Source organism: Perca fluviatilis, chromosome 22 (assembly GCF_010015445.1).
Source record: "Perca fluviatilis chromosome 22, GENO_Pfluv_1.0, whole genome shotgun sequence".
NCBI classification, from domain to species: domain Eukaryota; kingdom Metazoa; phylum Chordata; class Actinopteri; order Perciformes; family Percidae; genus Perca; species Perca fluviatilis.
Genome location: NC_053133.1, coordinates 14,066,256 through 14,089,739, shown reverse-complemented (window position 1 = coordinate 14,089,739; position 23,484 = coordinate 14,066,256). Strand labels below are relative to the sequence as shown.

The 23,484-nt window shown below is 39.4% G+C and overlaps 1 protein-coding gene across 2 annotated transcripts in view; it reads left to right on the top strand.

Moving 5' to 3' along the window:
* Positions 1-13,670: 13,670 nt before the first annotated feature.
* neto1l (neuropilin (NRP) and tolloid (TLL)-like 1, like) overlaps positions 13,671-23,484 on the top strand; it is a 90,704-nt gene continuing 80,890 nt past the window's right edge. For both annotated transcript variants that reach the window (XM_039789728.1, XM_039789729.1), the window contains exon 1: positions 13,671-13,725. In XM_039789728.1, coding sequence (XP_039645662.1) covers positions 13,695-13,725 — 31 coding nt within the window. In that variant the 5' untranslated portion in view covers positions 13,671-13,694. The remainder of the gene's footprint in view (positions 13,726-23,484) is intronic.

Sequence of the window (23,484 nt, the reverse complement as noted above, 5' to 3'; positions counted from 1 at the left end):
ATACCGCCGAAAAATACCACTACCTTACCGGCGGGACACACTTCATTGGCTTAGAATTATGGCAAAAATCGCTAAACACACTGCAAACTCACAGTCCTCTCTTTCCGATTTACAGCCCCCTCTCGTGGCTTAAAATAACTCACCGTTGTCGGCTCCAGCTGCTGACGAGGCTACCGCTGTAAACAGCCGTGGCCTGCGGTCTCCGTATTGCGTACGTTAACAGGTAGCAGGGTTAGCATGGCGGCGTTAGCCAGGACCAGTCGGGATCACTTTACTGGCTGTGTCTCAATTGTTTTTGCGAGTAACCAACTCGGGTACTCTAGCTATATAATTCAATGTGAGAACACAAATGTTATCCGGTAATGTCTACCGGTTCAGGAGAAAATAAGCCAACTCTGCGTCCTTTTGGGCTCTAAGCTGTCTCCATCTTTCAAATACATCTCCAATATTTACCAGGGGGTTGTTATGTCTCTGGTCACGCAACTGTTAGAAACATGCTGTTTTCTTTTTTTTAGGTTGGGTAGAATCTATCTCCATTGATCCTGTTTGTTTGTTTGCTGCTTTCATGGCTGTACTAACGTTACAGCTGTAGCGCGCTTGGTTTACGTTTTTACAGGTATATCTGGCAACCCGGCCTGGCTGTCAAACTGGGCCGTTGATAACAACACACAGATCAAAACATAAACATAAATTCCGTCACGGAATGTAAATTTCAAAAAGAAAAAATACTGAAATTAGCATTGTTGTCAGAAAAGATAGTATTTCAGTTTAACATGTTTCCTTAATATCTGATGAGGCATTGGTGTCATTTTTGGATTTATTACAGTACAAATATTACATATTGGACCTTTAAGAATAAATGGTGAATTAAAGAAGAAAGTTGGGGTCAATGGTATAGGTATAGCAGGTATAGCTTTAATTTGACCTACTTCTGCCTGATCTTTGTTGTATGTGTCTGTTGCAGCTCATGCTTGACGGCGAGCTGCAACAAAGCAAAGACAGAGGCCCTTGGGACACAGATACAGGATCATGAGAGTCACAGCAGACTGAGAGGAATTCAGCAACTCTTTAAAACTGGGATGGGGAAGATGGACTGGCAGGTGACTTTCATCACTCCCTCTATCACTCTCTCTTTCACTCTATCTATTTCTTGTGGCAGTGAGGCTGCAGGTGAGTGTTCATATCTCCAAAGATTGTTGGATTTGCATGGGACAGAGGCAGTGGAAACAAATTAATGCAACATTGACATATCATATCACCTTATAAGTGAATGTAAGTGAAATCGTCATTCTCCTTTTAGCTCTGTTTTGGTCTCCACCAACTCCTCAATAAAATATCTGTCTCTTTAGCTGCTAAATGCTCCACTACGTTCACCAGCTAGTCGCTAGCATTGCCTGTCCGTCGTTTGTTGCTCGGCAGGTAGTGTACAGTTGGTTTTTAAGAGCATTTTTGCTAAAAACATCTGCATGCTGTGGCTGAAAACAATGAGATAAAGAGAGTTAACAAAAACAGTGTTGAGGGCCTGGAAAACCCAAACAATGAGCTAAAAGATGAAAGATTGCTTTTCTGTTCATTCTTTTCATGTTTCTATGTGTGCATCTGTGAGCACTGTACTGACCAACAATACATACAGTCCTGCACATCATAATATTAGCATTTTACCATCTTTTGCACATCATCAAAAAATATAATTATAATTAGAATATATAATATATAATTAATTGCAGACATATTCCCTTTACTTTCACACTAAGTCTAACCCAATAAACTCAGGAGACATTTTCAGGACATTTTTAGCAAAAACATGTATGGCAATTTCATGGCTGTTGTATTTTCGGTGAAGCAACATTTAATTAGAAATCGTTTGAGTGTGAACGATATCAACAACAAGCTCATTACAGGCTTACAAATTGCATTTACAGTTGACAGTTCATTTCACAAAAAAAATACTTATTTGCTCCTTGATTAAAGTTTTTTTTTTTTATGGTGCAATATTAGTAAACAATCATTATTATTTTTACGCTTACATTATTTTTTAGCAACCCCAAAGCAACACATGTGCCTTGGGACACAGGATTAGTGGGAAAGTAAGAGGGGATTGTAAAGTTTAAAGTGTGGTAGAGAGAGCATAGCTATGCTGTTAGTGTGTTGAGTGATGAGTTGTATTAGTTTGCCAATTACAGGAACATCTGAATGAACAGCATAAATATATGGAAAACTATTCATCATTTAGAATTACAACAACTCTGTAGGTAATAATGGAAATACTCATTCATCTTCAAAAGTCACTGAGAAATGATAATGTGTGTTCAACCCATTACAGCCTCTAATTTAATAATGGTTTCAAAAAGGGTGGTGGTTACACTACATGATTGATTGAGTTGGTTAATATTATTATTTTAATGTGATGCACATTAAAATAATATACAATTATTGGATTGTGGATTGGGATTCTTTATTAATTATCAACATAGTCCATCCCTTGAATTTCTGTGAAACCTATTTATCCTATTGATTTCCCATTAGACATAAAATTTTAGCACTTGCACAAAGTTTTTTTTCTTCTTTGTTTACTGTTTGGTTTGTAATGAGTTCTTTCTTCAAGGGAAAATGTTGACTCACCGAGAAAAGCTTTACATCTACACTCGGACTCAGTTTTACTGCTGACCCTTTTTGTTTTTGAGTTTGTGTGATTGGAGAAGAAAGTAGCTGAAAGAGAGATGACAGGAAGAAGATGAAGAGCTAACCTCAAATACATACTTTTAGCCACAGAGACATTTAATGTCTTGTGTTTAGCAGGCAGCTTCAGCATCGGCTATGAGTCAGACATTATAATGACTTCAGACCTTCAAACCTCCACGGCACAGAGGTGTTTCTGTTTGTAACCTAGTTACTAATGGGTCCGCACTGTGTGTGTCATTTGTCCAAGGGTGCCAGTCCAAATGACTTAATACAAAAAACCAACCTAAGCTAACTTTACATTTTCTATTTGTAATTTGTTCCATTTGAAATTCCTCAGTTTGTAAGTGCAACAGGATGTGCCTTTTTAATCTGCTGTCTTCCTAAAAAAGCAGTCTGACACACTGCCTGCCCTGTTAGCATATCAGTAAATCAGACTATTGTAAATGTCTTTGCAAATGCAAAATGTAGAAAACTAGCTGTCAGATAATCATGAGACCAAACCAAAGTAATGTGAGGAGGCATTTTTGATTTACATGAAAAAAGCATTGATTAAGGTAAGGCTATGAGGCCTGTAAGGCTGACTTCATAAAATGCAGCTGCCTTACATTAACATTAGCTTGTCACTCAATGAGTCAGTGGAGGCACAGCAAATGAACAGAATCACGTCAATTTGACGAAGTAGTTCCACCTTAGGCTAAGTGGGTTGCGTTTGAATTAGTTTAAACAAATTACATGTTAGATCAAATGTGTACAAACTTGTGACAGCCCTATAAATCATATTTGAAATAAATTGAATCTAAACACTACCTTACTGTAGTTCACCCATTAACTTAACGCAATTAAGTACTGCAGCAATAATCAATACAGTGCCTTTTATTGGCTGGTTATACAAAACCCAAAGCAGCTTATTCAGCACATACATAATGTCCTTTATGCAGATTTTTATGGTGCAAATTTGCTCCTTATAATCGTAGTCTGAAGGAGGCATTGTTCTTTCCAAATGATACTAGTTTTGTCAGCATAACCAGTTTATGTTTTACCCTGCAAATCACACATTTTTTAATTGCCAAAACACTTGTTGGATGTGTATTTCCTGCTCCAGACAGACGCGTTTCCATTCATTTTAGTCCAATTTGAATAATGAACTCACTGACTCTTGAAACTTAGCTAAGCCGCAGTACCACAATACAGTATGTACAGAACAATAATTATTTTATCTTAGTCAATGTTATCTCATAATTTTGTGGTAATACTGTTGAAAGTATGGACTGATTTGCAAAGTCTGCTGATAATTGCTGGTGCCATGCAATAAGCAAACATGGGCATGGTGGAGAGGATTATGTGTATTTAATCTCTCTTTAAATTGAGCTGTTTATTAGCTGTCATTTAGATGGCATTAATTGATACCTTATTATTGTACTATGTGCTTGTATGATGGCTTAACTACATCAGCATCACAATAATAAGAGTCAATGACAACCACATAATATCTCAACAGTTATAATTGCAAATGTGACATCTGTTAAAACCCTTAATATAGTTCTATCTATTATTATAATCATCAATTATGCAGTACATTACACACGCTGAAGGGACCATAAAGCAAAACTGTAGTGGAAATAGTAAGACCTTGCACACAAAGAAACACAAGAAATGAAGGCTGTGAAGTCCTAAATAACCATATAGTGGCTGTACTGATTGCCACTACTTGGTGGTGTGTACTGTATGTGTCAGTGTATGTGTGGAAGAAGTGGCTAATATGTGTGTGCATTCACGTGCTATATGTACCAATGTGCTTGTTAATTACAAGTTGTCCCAACTCCAGATCCTTTGGCCCTAAATAATTTGAGTTTGATTGTGTGGCTGTTACAATCAACACAAAAGTCTGCGAAGGTAGTAAATATGTAGAGGAAATGTGGATAGGGACACTCAAACATGTATGTCTGAGGAGCAAGCACTCAACAGCTGAATTTCAGATTGAATTGGTCTCCCACATGGCCATCACTATAGTACACAAGCTTTTTCTAAATCCATTGTCTCCTATAGACAAGCATCTTTTAAATTGACGCTGTAGTGGGTCACCTCAAAAGTGGAGCCTCTTCATTTCCTCTCTATTGTGTTGAGTGCAGCCCACACAACACAGATGGATGCACCTCTGTCATAACTTGACACACTGACGGCACCTTCTGATTGCTGTTTCATTTGTCATCTCTGCTTTCTTGTACACAGTCCTCTATGTTGCCTTTACTATCAGCTATCAGAGGACTTTCTTTCCCTTTGTTTTTCTTTTTTCTTTTAATCTTACTACAGTATAACCAATATAACGATAAAAGGTTAGCGGCTAAAGAAGGAATCTCTGAATACTGATTTTAGTTTGCTAATCACCACCAGTGCTCTGTGGGTAATATGTGCAACCTTCTGGACATTAGCAGTGGCTTTTTGACTGCAAGTGACAGCAGAGTGCTGTTTTTCAAGGCTGCCGGGTCTGGAGATGTGGGGTGCTGTTTAATATGCATGGACTCACTAATTACAGCCCTCTTACTCTAATGATGTGGCCTTGAGACCGGCATGCAGAGGAATGGGCTCAAATAACGACACACGCACGCACACACACACACACACACACACACACACACACACACACACACACACACACACACACACACAAATTCTGTTTCTTTCACACACGCACAAATCACTAAATCATTTAAATCATTGTGAGGAACCGGTAATGCTATCAGTCTAGGTCTTTCAGGAAGTTATGTGGTTAGTTTTGTTAAGGGTCAGAAATGATATGACTTATGACACATTAGGGGGCGTGTATGTGTGAAGCTGATTTAACCCAGCCGGCAGGTGTGTGGGAGAGATTGAGATTGATTCTGGAAGGAGGAAGACGGAAGTGGGCACGCTGCAGGCTGATGCTGAAAAGACACGCTACCACATGGTAAGACTATTGAAGACAAAGACTCTGAAAGCATATTCTTGTTTTCCACCAACACAACTTTTGTAAATACATATTTTAAAACCTGAACTACACACCAAGGAACGGGCTGGCGAAGAAGTCAACACAAGACGCTAGAGCTGCTCGGAACACACAAGCCGGCTGTCACTCCTGATGACCAACTCTAGCAGGCCAGAAACGTGAAACGACACGACGGCTGGGTGAGTCAGTTTAACATAGCACAAGCCCTCTTAGGTAGGAAAGTATACACTCATCCAGGCCAGCGAAGTCTTATTCTCACGTTAAACGCAACACGCAAGGAGAGGAGACAATATAATTAATGTTACAAGCTTCGATAGCCTTTAGTAGCTGTGTTTTGTTGTTCTACAAGCCCAGGTTAGTTTAGCATTGTAATAAACCCGTCAAGCAAATCTGCTTGTTGGTAGACATTTCAGATGGTGGTGCGCACAGCACATACTGTATACCATAACAGATCACATAGAACAGCAGCCCATTTCAGCATAACACAAGAGATATCCATACAGATAAGGCAGATTTAAGGCTCAATGAGCTAAAATTACTGAAATGCACAAGAGATGCACATGCCCAGAGAAAATTGTCATGTCAACTGGCAGATCAAATGGGTAATTTAGATTTTCGGTACATAAGGTTCTCATTCTGTTACTCCACCAAAACTGTGAGTAATCTGAAATCTCCCCTACTGCCACCCTAATTAACTATCTATTACACATCTGTCTGCAGCTCTCCAGCAAAACACTGCCACATGTGCATCACAAACTTTCTGCACACATACAAATATTTGTCTGCCCCTGTCCTTCTCTCCGACATATTTTCACACACAAGCCCGAGCAAGAAAGCTACACATCCCCTCGGTACTTTTGTTTCTATAGCTGTCTCTCACCAGTGCACACACACACAGAAATAAACACACACTGCCTAGGTCTAGCACTTTCCAAAGGCATTGTGGGAGTTTGCTGTGGCGGAGACATTAAACACATGGAAGCAAAATATCCTGTTTGAGCCAAGGTACACTAACACAACACTGCAGCTACACTTTGATAAACGGCCAGCTGAAATTTAGAAAATACATTTCAGCAAAAAAAATATACTACACATTCAGAGGCTACCCCATGTCACAGGAGGTGATTGCATTGTGTTTGTGAAATACAAAGCAAATTAATAATTCACACAAGGCAGAAACATATTCCACAATTTATACGCTGTGTTTGCATTGCCATGCATTGTGCTGGATTACTTAACGACGGATAAAGCTTTTTTTGTTTATTTTTTTGAAGGGGTCTTGTACCTAGATGCACTGGCAATTCCCTTGAGAGAGTTCAGACTAAAAATGAAAGCAAAGCATCCAAATTGTTCCTCAGCCCTCAGCAGGGCTTCTGCTGCTACATGGCAAAAATTCCACAGCTCTATGCCGCACCGTGGTGAGCGGAGAGGGAGATTACAGCATTGTGTATGCTTTCTGAAGCTTTATCTTCGCCCCTGCTCAGCGGGTGGTTTTCACACCCACAAAATGGATCAATTATCCAGTCACAGACACCCATCCACACCACTCTCACACAATTAACTCGGCCTGACACATGATAAGAGGGGACTGGATGATTTGGGAACAGCTTCCTCAGTTGTAAAATCAATCTAAATGCATACCCTCGCAACCTTCTCCAAAAATAACAAATCTCTTTATTTTCTGTTTTACTCCAGCTCTCTTGTAATCACAACAGAGTCCATCTGTGGTTGCCTGCCTCATGTTGTATCAGTAGAAGTAATGCTTCCTTAATTCTGGCATATGTAGGAATGTGACTACCAAACTGTTTGGATTTAATTAGACAAGAGTAAAGCTCTAAGACTGAGATGCACAGTTGTTTGCATCTCAGTTGTCACTGACGGCTGTCTCCAGCATTGACCGAACTGGCAAAGTCATATTCGTAACAAAGCAATATGCTTTGAATGTGAACGCCCCCTGTGGTTCTTTTCCTGAGGTTGAGCAAGAACACAATGTTGCTTTAATTGCTGTTTTATAACGGACACACTGAGGCAAGCGGGCAGACATTTCATAGACCCTTAGCTTAGATAGTCTAATAATGTTTGACTTAACATGTCCTAGTTGGCCTAAATTAAACTTTAATCACATGAGCAGACAGAAATGCAAGGAAATGCCTTTTTCTTATAGTAGGTTTCAGACTAACAAGCAGTGGTCTTCAGTGTAGGTCCAATCTTGTAAAATGCAAGCACAAACCCACAAAGTGATAAAAGCATCAGTGTAATACTTAATAATGCATTGCAGAAATGAGTACTGTTAGAGTCAGCTTACACCAAAAAATGACATTGTTGGCATTGTTCCAGGCTCAAGCTTTTAACTTTACCTAAAAACCATCACCTGTCTGGCCAATAACTTTACTGTTTTGGTTCACTCTTGCGGCTCTCATAGCATTGTTCTCAGCAAAAAAGCTATAAAAACCCACTGTACACTACCTGCTCAGCACTAAACTGCAGTCAGACACAGTTAGTGTCTAGCTGGTGGACGTAGTGGAGCATATAGCAGCTAAAGAGACAGATATTTACCTCAGGAGTTGGTAGAGACCAAAATGGAGCTGAAAAAGAGTGAATAACAGACCTACATTGGCCAGGTGGCCAGCAACCACGACTCCAAATAAATCATAATGTTGCTCCGGGTGTGTAAACAAGCATCTGTCCACCACATCAACTTAAAAATTAGTCTCGCATTGCCAGACGCTCCTCTACAGCGCTGCAGAGGAGGGTCTGGCTAGTCCACACAGCATCTGGGAGAAAAGCGTGCTTTGGTTTATTGGCATTTCTTTAAATCAATCCCAATCGTCCTGGGCGGTGCTGTAGCTGGATGGAACTATGTTGCCGTTGCAACATAGTACATTCAAAAGTTGTTTTAGTCGTGCTCAGATTGGACAAAGAGTCTAGCTAGCTGTCTGGATTTACCCTGCAGAGATCTGAGGAGCAGTTAACCATAGTCCTCATAAATCGACCAGAGTTTAAAATTACAACATAAAGAAAAGGTGATATGTCAGTGCTTCCCCCAAGTGACCGAAAAAATCAGCTATTGCATGTTTAAAGCTTTAGTATGTAACTTTTTGATATTAATGAATGTCCATTACATTCAAACCATTGACAAATGAGTTGAAACAAATATAATTAATATAATTAAGACTATCAGCTCCACACAACTCTCTCTGTATTTTTCAGTATGACTATGTTCAGAAGATTGTATTATTCGGCGACTTTCATGTGCAGAAACTCAAGTGAAGATAATTACCTCTTCTGAAGAGTCCATCATGTTTTTTAATCCTCCGTGTCCTCCTTGGCTACTAGCAATTGCATGGAAGAGGGGTGGGGACGCTTGCGTGATCACGGAAGGCTTGTATCATGTGGACACACCGATAGTTTTGTTGTCATTACTTAGAATTCCTCATGGGGGCGACAGAAACTACGCACTATAGCTTTAATATTAAAGCCAAGCCTGGAATAATGGTTACAATTTCTAATTCATCAGCTGATCTCAGTAATGCTTACTTGACAATTTGCTCCATTTGTACATGCAAATATGTGACACCTTTGATGGAGCTGGGTTCAGTAAGTAAGAAAAGTAAGGTAATATGACTAATTACTTTTTCTGTTGAGTAAAATGTGATAAATAGTTGATTATATCTTTCAAGTAACTTCCCCAACACTAATACAGATACACACAAACTAATCCACACAGATGCACACCTCTGATGAATCGTTGTACCTTTCAACCCTGATTTTTCCAGGTAAAGCGCGTGCAGTCATCCATCGTGCTGCACACTCTGAACTTGTGTGTGTGTGTGTTTTTAGTGAAAAGAAAGATTGGTTTTGGAGGAGAGGGAAAGACAGAGAGAGAGAAAAAAAGACTTGGTGAAGGACAAAGCTGGCTCAGCACTCTCAACCCCCACCAACCTCATATAACCTCATCATGCTTTGGGGGGATCATCATGCCGCAGAAACAGGAATAACAACATCAGCTTTGCGACATTCAATATGATCCTTATATGAATTCATAAATAACATAGTCACATGGTGGCAATTACTTTGGGACAAACTTTTCAGAACAACTCACATTTCCATTCGCATATGTTCAGCCAGACATTTTATTGCCTCCCTGGATTTTTTTTATTGCTCCAGCAGATGTTCTAGTGGCTATCATCAAAGAGATTTATGCAAGCTGATTACAGCCAAAGAGTCTCCAGAACTGAATAAACATATTCAAGCCGGAAATGGACCCAGGCTCCTTCTGTAGATAAATAAGGTCTGCTCTCCTTTGGTCTGTAGTTTAACCTGCATGTGGAAAGAGACTGGGTAAGGTCTGACATGTACTGTAGGAAGTAAAATGTCAGGAATCTTTTGTTTTAAAAGTGATCCATAAAATCTTAAATTCACCTCTAACATAAGGTCCTAGAAAAGTGGCTAAACATGAAAACTTCCTTACCCTCTCATTATGTGTTTCCTTCTTTCCCCTTTTAGTATCCATATTATTTCACCTCTAGAAATGTGTTTTCATGAGTTCAAATGAGTCAAATTGTTTGGAAGTTTCTACCAATTATATCCCATTTCTGCTTCAACTTACCCAATTCATAACTACTATTATGAGTCAAATAAAATCAACTGCGACCACAACATAAGACTGCATTCTGTTGACTTACCAGACTCTATAGGGCTTCTCAAGTAGGCATCTCAGGCAGCATTTACTCACTGCGTACTGTGGAACTCCCATCAAGCTTCACTAATTAAGATGTCTAAAAACTGCATGTAAGCCTATACTGTACCTGCACTGCCAACATCTAAAACTCTCTATTTTATTTAAGGAGCTTATTGGTGCTGCACAAGGTCTGGAAATAGGAACTACATAATACTTTAGGCCTAATTTAATTTTGGGCCACAAAATTACAAACACTAACATTACTTATTATTCTGCACTAAAACTTTAATTTTTACTTTTGGAACCAATAGTGTGTTATCGTTATTATCTGATTATTACCTTATTTTTGTAATGGAAAAATAAAAAAAAGTCTTGTAAATTATATCAGAACTTTTCAGAAAAGCTTTTTTAAACTCAGTCTCAACTGGTCCACAATTATCAGAATATTCTGTGAGGTCATGATGTGTGCATTCTCCTATCTATCTTTGTGTGTGTGTGTGTGTGTGTGTGTGTGTGTGTGTGTGTGTGTGTGTGTGTGTGTGTTTGTGTGTCCATGCATGTGTGCGAAACGTGTGTGTATATTTTCGCATATTCTATTGTGTCCTGGGTTACCTGCTGCCAATGCTGGAGTCAGACACTATGAACAGCCAGGGCAAGAGTGGCAGCTGACAATGTTATGTGCTTGTTGCCTGCATTGCACCACTGAAAGCAATGAATTAAGCAGTAAACAGGTTGTTTGTCTATGCCTAAACATTTAATTAGAATGCCTCCAAATAATCACACAGAGTCCCTAATGGCCTGCGTGGGCCTGTGGCCTGACCTGTCGATCAGTATTCAACTTCTGAAAACATTCAGTCTTAAGTGACACCAATTCATTACAGACAGGCAGTACCGGGGACCACCAAGGCTGCTGCTGCTGTCTCTTGGGTTCTGAGCTGTCAATATGAAGGACAGAGAAACCGCAACAGTCAGCTCAAATCAGCAATTAACAAATAACCTTTTACATTAATTTAGAGCCAACTCTTAAATCTAACTGGAATTGTAAATACATTACACTGTATTGCTCTGATGAGTGTGAAATTGTGTGTGTGTTACTTGCAGCACTGGAGCATTGGGTAAATTAATTTTACTTGGAAAACCCAAACCAGAAGAAATTATAGCTGTGAGTGTAAATCAGTGAGGATGAGATTTGTATAGTAAGTTATATTTCTTATTTCCTCACATCTATAATGCTAAAGCTGTAGGCAACTATATATACACTTTCAAGGAAGTAATTTAAAATAAAATCTACTTTTTTTCAGGGGTGATTTAGAAGGTGAAAAGCATTTGTTGTTAGTTTATCAGAAAGATGTGCTGCCATTTTCACAGGGGGTAATATGATTGCCGTCTTATAATAAACACATAATTACAAATGTTTTTCACTTTATTGCTCAGATGTTCATTAGTTGTCTGATGTATGGGTTTTACAACATAAACGTTTTGTTCTAACATCAGAGTAGCCTCTTAGCAATTAAAGTCATCTATTAGCAAGCAAAAATCGTATATTTTACTGACACAGCACTATCCTCCTCCCCTAGTCCGAGGGGGTTCAGCTGCTCTCATGATGAGCTTTCGGTGAATGCTGAAAAGATTGATTAAAACACCAGAATGATGTGTCTCGCAGCACAATTAAAATCATTGATTTTCTAGAGTGTGGCTTAAAGGGATTTCTAGCCTCATTGATTGTTTGTCCATTCCAATTTGTTGATTATTTCCATGGAATTGAAGCTTCGGTGCGATGAAACCTCACCAATGTTAGTGCAGTTTGTACATTAGACTCATTATATCTTCATATAAAAAAGCAAGTCTGACTTGGATTTCTTCACATGACCAAACCAAGCTTATCCGGCTAATTAGCTTACTACTGTAAGGTTTACAAATTAATTAAATTTGAGTTCATTTGCTAAGGGTGTTTTTGCAATGTTTATACAGGTAAGAGTTTGCATGTTTGTGTTTACACAGTCAGTATTTGCAAATTTACATCAGCAGTTATGAATCTGCCTCTATGGTTTTCCTTGCATTTGCCTGAATCTAAGTTCTGCTAGCGTCTGATTGGTTAGTTCAGCTACATGTAATACAGTAAAACGAGAAAGTGTTGTTGTTGTGGAGCTGATGAAGTGTGGAAAACAGGAAAGTGCTGCTCGACAAAGTAATTTGTCTCCATCCAGCTGTTTCTTCTAATTTAGAGTGATACAACCACCACGTATCGAACACTCACGTTACACTGCCTACAGTAGTTATGATAACGTAGCATTACTTCCAAAGCCAAGCACTATATCACTACCTAACTACATTTTTCCTGGGGTTACAGGTCACGTTAGAAAAGCCCCCTTCAGGATCGGGCCATCCACTATCCGGTTTAAAGAGCATATGACATCACTTTCACGCTTTCAATGCTATCATGAGAACTTTCTAGTTGTTGTTTTGCCTGGCTCTCTATCCCATTCTCCAGCCGCTGCTCAATCCCACCAGGCCATGTACTCTCCTCTCTCTCCCCCAGACCTGCCATCCTTGAACCATCCACTAGATGCCCTCAAGACTTATTTGCCAGTTCTGGCTCACCTGACATTCCCTCTCCCACCTACACACCGGTTCTCATTTTCCTCATCAGCCCTGCAGTACATAACCGGCCCTCACCAGTTCATCAAAGGTGCCATGTGCTTCTTGCCTGTGTTTTCTGGCTTCTGTGATCTACTGGAAACCTGCCCCTCGTCACTGTCCCGTCAGTTTGGACTGCCTTTCCGGTTTTGATACTTGCCTGCTGCCAGTAGACCCATATTATTTCTATATATATATATCCTCTTCAAATCACTGAACTCATCCTACAGCTCTGCGGAGGAGGGTCTGGCGAGTCTACAAAGGATGGGAGAAAACGTGCTCTGGTTTATTGGCATTTCTTTAAATCAATCACAATCGTCTTGGGCGGCGCTAGCACAGCACAAAGAAACGGAGCCTCTGCAAAATAGGCTCGGGAAGGAACTTGTTTTGGTGGAACATGTGTACATTCAAAAGTTGTTTTAGTCGTGCAACAGAAAACTCAGATTGGACAGATAGTCTAGCTAACGGGCATGGACAGAAATTAAAGACATCCAGCAGAATTTCCGGCGGCACCTGAAAAATCCATGAAGTGGAACGTCGTGGATATAGACTAAACTGATCCTGTCTACATGCTTTTGGGTCCAAGCCTGTCGTGACAAATTAACTTTCATTCAGCATTTCCTTCATCAGTCTTTCTGAAAGAATAAAGTGTGTTCCTGTGCTAACTAGCTCTACCCTGCAGTACAAAACCATGCTGCTGCTTTTATTTCCATGCATGTCTTCTACAATGGATCATCAGCTGGTGAGGATGCTGACTTTTTGTTGTACTTAACCTTTAGTTTTAGTGTTTAGTTGTGTTAGTTCAAGTGCATATTTTGTTCTTGTTTCTGGACACAGAGCTTTCAACGATAATTTGCTAGTTACAGTAACTACAGTAAAATATGATAGTGACAGTTTCAGCCGTCAAAATCGATGGTTGCCAGCTGGAAATGAGAAGCCTGCTTCTGTCTACCATTGTCTGAAATCTAGGACCCCTTAAAATGAGGTTAAACCACAGTATATAGTTAGACTGTGACAGGCCAATGAGCAAAATTTTGGCAGTAAAAAACATCCCAAGGCTGTCATTGAGGACTGTTTGCACCTATTCATTTTGAAAGAGCACTGGACAAGGTGGAAACTTCATCACTCGCTCAGTAAGTCAGGGACAGACTTTCCATATATAGGGCTGTCCATGCTTTGCTGCGGTCCAGCCAAACATTTTGATTGTTAAATCGGACATTGTTATCATCGTAAACTGCAACGTGCATAAGCAAGGGGGCGATTAGCAACTGACAATTACTATGCAGTATTTTACAGGCTGTGTCAAGTCTATTTTTCAGATTGCTGCAGCACGTATGTCTATATTTGCATCTAACTGCATGGGTGTTAATGCAATAACAGTTCTGAACAGACAAGTTGGATCTGAGTTGGTATGCACGTGTGAAGCATCTTCTACTCCCTGTGGTCTGCTGCTGGCTAAGCCCCTGTTAATTTTACTAACCACCTTGGCCATCTTTTCTACAGTCATCATTAATCATCCCTCTTCTTCCCTTTCCTCTTGTCTCCTCTACTCTCTACCCTTCCCCCACATCCTCTTTTATTTTCCTCTATACTATCTTATCTTTTCTCTTCTGTTGCCTATAGTGCTTCAGCTTTTGTGTCAGAGCTGCAGTGATCTATATATCCTTGATGTTCCACTTCTGGGATTGCTCCATTGCCGACGAAAATTTCACCAGATTTCCCTCATTTAGGCCAGATATCTGTTGCCTTGGGCTTCCTTTGTCTTGGCATTTTAAACTCTGGTCAATTTACTTGGACTATGGTCAACCTTTTCTCAGATCTCTGCAGGGTAAATCCAGACAGCTAGCTAGACTATCTGTCCAATCTGAGTTTTCTGTTGCACAACTAAAACAACTTTAAACGTACACGTTCCACCAAAACAAGTTCCTTCCTGAGGCTATTTTGCAGCGGCACCGCGGCGTTTCCCGGTGCCCACCACCCAAGATGATTGTGATTGGTTTAAATAAATGCCAATAAACCACAGCACGTTTTTCTCCTATCCCTAATACTGTGTTAACTAGCCAGACCCTCCTTCGCAGCGCCGCAGTGGAGGAAGGTCTGGCAAAGTGAGACTAGTGATGAGATAACACCAACAGGCCTAATGGCATAATGCAGTAAAGTTGACAAAGAACCTACTACAAACTAATTATACAGATAATGTGCTGCTACACTGTTGTCCAGAAAGTGTGATAAACCATATACATCAAGAATGTAAAAATATTTTTTCTAATTACATTTTTATGATTACAAAAGGCTGCAGGCTAAAATGTTGACCAATACAAAATACAGTCAATATAAGCCTCTTTTATTATAAATAATGACAATATACTTTGTACATGACATAATGGCTTTGTTTTATGTATAATCAAAGCTGTTATTCATACTGAATGAACAAATGTGCTACAGTACAGAAAATGTAAATAATAATCAGTTAATTCAGATGAGAAACCACCGGAAAATATTTTTTACCAGCATCTTATGAAGTGTACATGGTATGGGATCAGGGCAATATGGCAAGAGCCGCATTGGAGATTAATTATTTATCTGCCATATTGCAACATTTGGGCAGACATGAATCCATATGCTCCTTTTGGTTTTGTTTTTTAAATCAATGCATTGAAAGAAATACAGCTCAGTGGAAACATTATATATATATATAAGAAATCTATAAAACACACACATATATACAGTTTATATATACTGTATATATGTGTGTGTGTGTGTTTTATAGATTTCTTTCTTTCACTGAATATAATCAAGGCAGCATCACCTTTGCCTCAAAACATATTAGGCAAAACCTATGTATGAATGTAATTTAATAGGCGATAAGGTTAGTGTATGACAACAGGGAGTTGTGAACTTTTTTTAATGATAAATTACAGTAAAATACCCAACAAGAATGCCAGAGAAACTGACTGCAGATTTCAGATTTCTCTCATTTTTATGTCACAAATTTGATTATGATTCAAGATGCATGAACTTTAGGACCTAAGCTGAGGAACTACATTTCTGCCCATATTGGATATTTTTTAAGAAAGCTGCTTTTATTAATGCAGGTAACAAAAAAATATGACTGTAACATCTAGAACAGTGATAGCTAAATGGCTTTTTAACTCAGCGCCTTCTGCTGTATGGGTTCAGATACTCTATTCTATGAAATCAAACTTGTGAGATTAAACTTCAAAGTGTATATAAAACTTTCCTCTTTCACTTAGACAAAATAATTTTCTTACGTTATAGACTTTAACTGCTGCCCTGTGCCCCAGAAAACTGAATGGGTCACACACCCATGACTTGACTTCATATCAATGAGTAGGTTAAGACTCTTTCACATCGCACAGTTTCTAAACCTATAAGGAAGATGAGAAAGCTCTTGTTGGAAATTCAAGTCATTTTATATAACAAACATAAAAGAAAATACAGATTGCAGTTTGTTTATAGTGCTGAAAGAAATGAACCCCTACTAACTTGTATTCCTCACAGCCAGAATCTATATAATCCTGATTTAAAGTGAATGTACTCCTCACCTCACTGTGACATTTTCAAGAGCAACATCATTGACTGCAGTTCAAATGAATGAAATGTACCATGAGCAAACACTGAGGTACCTGACAATGTGGAAACGCAGCGGGATATATAAGGGTGAGAGGATCTTAGCAGCCAAGCCGTGTCTTTAAACATTGAGGGCAATAGAAAAGGTCATCTCACACCACTACACAGAGCCCACCTTGCATTTCAGCAGAGACGATCTCTCTCCATGCTAGTGTGCAGCGGGGCTCCTTTAACACAGCATGAATAACATTTTTACACCTCCACAGAGGGGAGGGAGAAAGTGTGATTTAAAAAAAAAAAAAAAGCATATTCATCATTTTCATTAACACAATGACCTCAGCATAAAGTTGGCAAATTTACCACTAACTATTTCCCATAATGGTTTTAAATAATCGATCTTTGATTTCACACAGAAGTTAACAAAAAGGCTTCTTAGTTCTAGCCAATGAATGTGGATTGTGTCAGCTGAAATGATTATCTCTACCAGATTGTATCAGCTGTGATACTGGTTGAAAACTCTGTATCGAAAATAAATAATAAAACAATATAAAAGACAGAGGGTGAACCTAACAGGTCCAAGGTTAAAATGTTGCATCCTCACCAGCTAATGATCCACGTAAAAGACATGATACTGGGTAGAGCTAGTCAGCCCAAGTACAGTATTATGAAATTATTTTTTTTTTTAAATATAATTCACTCTAAAATAACCAAAGATTTGGATGCTTTCTATAGAAAACATATTTGGATAAGCAATAGTAGTTAAATTTAGGTTTGAATTTTTAAAGTGTTCTTCACTTTTAAAAGAGAAAAGACATTGAGAATGAGAAATAACTGATGAATTTCAGTACTGGCTGGAGTTGTGAAGTGTAAACTTCTCTAAACCAAATGAAAAAAACAGTACAGCGCTGTTACTGGACTGAGCTAGTAGTCATGAGAAGTCGCAGTGGGATTTAAAAAAAAAAGGGTTTCAAAAGACAAACACTACCAGCTAATTTACAAGTAAAACAAAACAGTAAAAATGCATCTATCAGTATAAATATGATTGTCATTAACCAAAATAAAAGCACCAACAAATTTTTAGTCTGAAGAAATAAACAAAAAGTATGTTCAATCTCAAAATGGTGTGCACCGTTTTGCTGCGGTGTCCTGGTTAAACACATAGACAGTAAAATAAACTGACAAAGTGACGCCGTTGTTTTCAACAGAGACCAATGAAGTCTATTAGAAGCACTTTTCCGGTGAGGGCTGAGTGTTACTGCGCAGCCTCCAACTGAGCTTGACTACGTAGATGTGACGTGAGCAACCTGTCTGAAAGTTGTAAGTCTTCTGGTAGCTGTGCCAAGAGAAATCTCAATCATTCCCAATCTTGCAGAGACGGAGTGTGTAGGTATATGTTAGGAGATAACATGGACACAGGCTAAATATTGCTAACTAAAATGCTAGTTAACATTAGTAATTAAACTTAAACAGCTAATGTAAGTCGAAACTGCCTGTGAGCTTCTCCTGTACTGTACGGTAATTCCTCTACTATGCGACAGTAAGTCGCGTGGTTATGACAAAATCGTTAGCCTATTTTTACAAAAATGTCTGCTACGGAACCATAACATGAGATACAAGGTAATGGAGCCTTTTATACATTGTCGGGTTTCTTTAGAAATAAACAATGGACAAATAAAGTCTTTAAAAACTTCAGATGTAAAGTTATTCGCTGTCAAAGTGACGTCAAAATGAATGGCAGTCAGTGGAATGCTAAATGCGGGTGAGTGCTAGGTAGCATCAAAACGGCGCCATAGGAGGTATGCTTTGTGGAAGCTGGCTTACCCCCTTGGTTAAATGACATGTTTCCTCGGAGCAGTGTGCATCCAGCTTTGAGGTATGTTTTATTCCGTTTGGTGGGTGTGTCAGATGTGTTACCCAATCAGCAGCGACGTGTATGTAAACTCGTGGTAATAAAAAGGCAGTGTAGGGTGTTCACAGCAACACCATTTAGGTTTAAATAAACGGTCGGTTACGTTTTGTCGGGGCTGAACGTGCCCTAAAAAATCTCTTGCCTAAAATACACAATCCCCCCTATGATGTGGTGGGCACTTGGTACATTCTGATTGGTCTTCCTGTATTTAAGAGCTCTGCTCTGCATCTTTTGCTCCAGCCTGCCAAGATGCCTTCCAGCAGCGACATCCTCAACACTGGTAACTCAAAGACATAGAAATTCAAACAAAAGCAAACTCATCTAAAGACACACTAGTGTGACTGTACAGAAGTTAACTAAATGTGCACACTTTGAGTATGATGTCATTTATCTGTTGGCTGATGTGCATGAGGTCAAAAAGTCTACAAACTCAATGAGGAGAAGATGAAATATTAAGTGTAAACTAGGGCTGGGCGATAGGGAGAAAATCAGACATCACAATATTCTTGACCAAATACCTCAATATCGATATTGCGGCGATATTCTAGGGTTGACAATTGGTGTTTTAACAAAATATCTTCACACTTAGATTTTAGAGAAATAATCATCATTAATGTGGACATAATGTCTACGTGGGGAAAAGGCAAATAATAGAACAGCTACAACAGTCTGGTAAGTTCAGAAAAGTACATCACTTTACTGTAATGCAGCCTTTAAAACCAGTAAAAGACAACACTCATGTCATATCACGATATTACGATATCCAAAATCTAAGACGATATCTGGTCTCATATCATGATATGATATCGATATATTGCCCAGCCCTAGTGTAAACTATAGCAAACTAAGGTGTATGAAGGGGTTACCCACATTTAAATAAGCTGTGTGGCAGCAGGGGTGACCATCACAGTTACATACTTGCAACTTTGCTCCCACTGGCTGAATGATCCAGTCCTGAACAATTATTTTTCAAATTTTAGTTGTAACCCAACATGTAGAGGGTATGGCATGCCCTTTGCCTTTGGAGATAACATTTATAGTAAGCTAGTCAGCTGGGCATGCAACATGCAACATTTGAAGCTTATGTTAGAGCAGATAAACCATTTAATCCATTCCTTATATTGTTTTTTGGGTCATTAAATGTGAAGTATCACTCTTATTAGAGCCACATGCACATTGTTTCGGCATGCAGAGGAATCCAAAGCTGGACAGGCCTGCTGTGACTATTGTTGCTAAGCTATGATTGGATAATTTCTGTTCTGACTGGGGTATCACTAGGGTTTCTAATAAATGCAAATTAAATTAAATGCATGCAACATACTCTACTGTTTTTTTTTACCGATTTGACTGTGGTTTGTTGGAGGCTGTCAACAAACACAGGGCTGAATCAGTGTGATTCTGGCTTCACTCTCTCAACCTCAATCCAAAAATAAAATCTGTTTTTGTGGTTGTATGACATTGGTGAATCTAACTCCCCCATCAGGGGTGTTATGGCCCACAGAGTGTCACTCCACAGTGTCTATGGCACCCCTACCAAGTGGCTAATGAGGTCAAATGACAAATTACACAGTCAGTTTAACCCAGGGGCTTGGGGCTTTAGAAACAGAACATAATGCAGAGGGTATGCTAGCCCAAATCCAGGTCACCTGTGAAGCAGCAAGTCATTGTTTTCTTCATGCCTGATCATATGGACAGGACGGCGGAGTGTAAGACATGTAGAGGAAGCACGAGGACAATAGATCTGTTAAAAAAGCACTAAGAAAATTGCCCTCTCATATAACTACTCATTATATTATAACTAGAGCCGAAATCTGCAGACCAGGCATAGCAATTCAGCAGACTTTTAGGTTCATAGACAGTGCAGCTGCCCCTCTTGGGCTGAGATTAATTGCTGGATGGATAAAGCCACAGTGATTGACAGATGAGTTGCAGCATTGAGGAGACATGAGAGAGATGAATGTGGAGCAGTTCAAAGTGAAATTAGCATTGAGCACTTTGAAGAACTCAAACAAAACTATTCAAGAATCAAACATTTGAAGTTTATCTTGCAAAATGTGATTTTAGTCATCAGCATCAGGAACAATGGGTGATTTATTGATGTCCCAGATGTGCGGGGTTTTGTTCTGATTGTGCATTCAAACCAGATATCCATGCAGTATTAACTACTCTATGGACTGATGCCTCTGATTTAACTGTAGGCACATGTAGGCTACTGAGAATGGTGTGTTGTAGTGGCCCTGCATTTTAAATTCTTCACAAAAAGGACATGGAGCACATATTGCTTCCATCTGTAAATGTGATAGAAGGCGCAGGATGTTCTATACTAGCCTGGTCCTACCAGACTCTCGTACATTTCATTTGTACAGAGTCTGGCTACTCTCCATTGACAAGTGTTAACTTCCTTGAAGGCGGGTACTCAGTTGAAGTTTAAAACTATTGGATCTGCACAGAGCCACTCTGGATCTGCCATAACCAATCGCTAACGTTTGGTCGTGACGTATGTCATGCGCATGTGCAACAAGAGGGGAGAACGACAACTATCAGCTCATATTTAGCATTAGCATCACTAGCATTAGCCTTAGCCAACTCCATCACCACTAACGGAGCGAGTTGGAAAATCTAACTTTTCCCGAACCCCCAACACAACTCAGCAAATATTGTTCTTGCTGGGGCTTTAACTTCTGGATATTCGGCAGCGTTGCCACAACGGACCGAATGGCTTCGCTCGCATCTTTCTAGCGCACGACCTCAACATCATCGTTCTCAGCCACTCCCTCTGTTCGATGATTTGACGGCCAAATATTTGGCTGGAGAAAACCCAAGAATATACCGCAAACCCAGATGGAGTACTGAAGAGAAATAAAAATTGAGAGGAAGTACGTAGGAGGGTGGAGCCAGGCTAGTTCTATACCGAATACGGACTGTTTAAACACATAGTGAAGTCGATGTAAAATGCAGTCAGTTTTCCTGACCCTTCATCACAGGGTTGCAGTCATTATACAGTAATAACGGTATGACCTCTTCATACCAGATCATTAACATTTCAGCTCTAACCAGTGTTGGTTAGCCACAATTGTGCAAATGTATACTATAATTTGGCATAATTTATGATTATTTGCATATGTCACCTTCATACGTCGATAGTATAGAGCTAAAACAATTAGTCGATCAATCAAATAGTCGATTGACAGGAAAACTATTTGTTCAAAAATTTGCTGTTCCAAAATATCAAATATATTTAGGTTTTCTACTGTTGATTGGACAAAACAAGTGATGTGTTGTGTGCATTTAAATTTTATCTTCTGTCATTTTTAGACCAAATGATTAATTGATTAATCAAATAAATAGTTGCCAGATTAATTGATAAAGAAATAACTGGCAACTTGCAGATACTAGTATCAATATTTTTGTGTGAGATATAGTTTTCTTTAACTATTTGTCATTTTGCACAGTAAAAGATGGCCTAGTGCATTTTTGTGAGAGAACACAGGACTTAGTACTTAGTAATACTTAGACAGTATAATGGCATGCTGCATTGCAAACTAACAAAGGCACCTCAACAAAAATGAAACCAAAGGTAGTTTATGGGCTATCATCTGATGGAATTATTTTCCCACTGGCCCCAGGTGTTGGGCCAGGATAAAGGCAGTCTATCACCAGAGACCCAGACAGCTAATGTAGCATAAACAGCAGCTCAAAATTTGCCCATGGTCAGAGCAACCGTTTCTTGTAACTGGGTCCTGATTAATGAACTACAAGGCACCTTGAATGACAAATAAATGGTGTTTTTTTGAAGGCCAACAAACTGCTCAATGCATTACTAATAAGGTTAATTTGAGTCCCACCGGGCAGGAGACATTAGCCTAAGTGTTTATCCGCTTTAGCGCTGTCCCCTGTTACACTGACAAAAAAAACGGTGCTGGCAGTGTCATTAGAATGACACAAAGTAGAAGGTGAATCCCCCATCAGGTCTGAGCCAAATGAACAAACTGCAATCACAAGTTACTTGCTGCTTTCTATATGCTAGATAGATAGAAAAATAATGTACTTGTTGTGACGGCTCGTTTGCATGTTTTAAGTGAAGCTTATGAGCTTTGATGTTTGGGAAAACAAGCTGGAGAAACTGAATTGATTAAATTCAAGCTGGACAATGAGCAATCATGAGATTTAATTGAAGATAAAACGGCAAACAGAGCAGTACCTGTGTAATGTATTGATATGTTTACCTGTCCGTGTAGTCGGGTGTGTGCTGCATGTTAAAAATATGGTTCCTGGCCTGCATGGATGTCCCATTTCCCCGAACTGATTACAATTACAAATTTAGGTTAGGCCGACACAGCACAATAGTTATCTCCTGCCAAATGATAGACTTCCTTAATTAAAAATGGCAGACTTTGAGGCTGCTGTTGAATGAATTATTTCTCTGAGATGCTCCCACTGCCTCGGCGCCATTCAGTCAAACAGTTTATACATGCTGGAGAGCTAAACCAGAGGCTGCTGTTAAATTCTCCAGGGCCACTGTTGCATACAGTGGGCCAGATAAGCCTCATTTGAATAATTCCCTTATAGCTCTGCTGTTTTATCTCAGAGTTTACCCATCAGAAACGTGTGGTGTTGTGCTTATAAAGTTGTCAGACACCACAGCACCACTGTTAATCAATAACTAGCTTTGGGCAGTGCATTGTATTTTGGCGTGGATATTATTGATGTCCCCTCAGACTGTGGGCTTTGCAAAGAAATTTATATTTTACATTTTTTTCAGCCATGTTGTGTTTGTGAAATTTTGGAGAAAGCAAAGTGGGCAACACTACACTGTGGGCTTCAAGCTCCGTGGGAGTTGATTGTACAGTGGCAAGAAAGTGGCTGGTTTAGCTTCAGTTCTCGTGTTAGGGAGGTCTAAATCCCAAGTCCATTAAATCGTTCTGTATAACAGATTAGCAGGAGCCTATTAGTTGAAAAGAGTTCTGAGATTTCCCACTCCCACACGTATTCTCAAAGTCA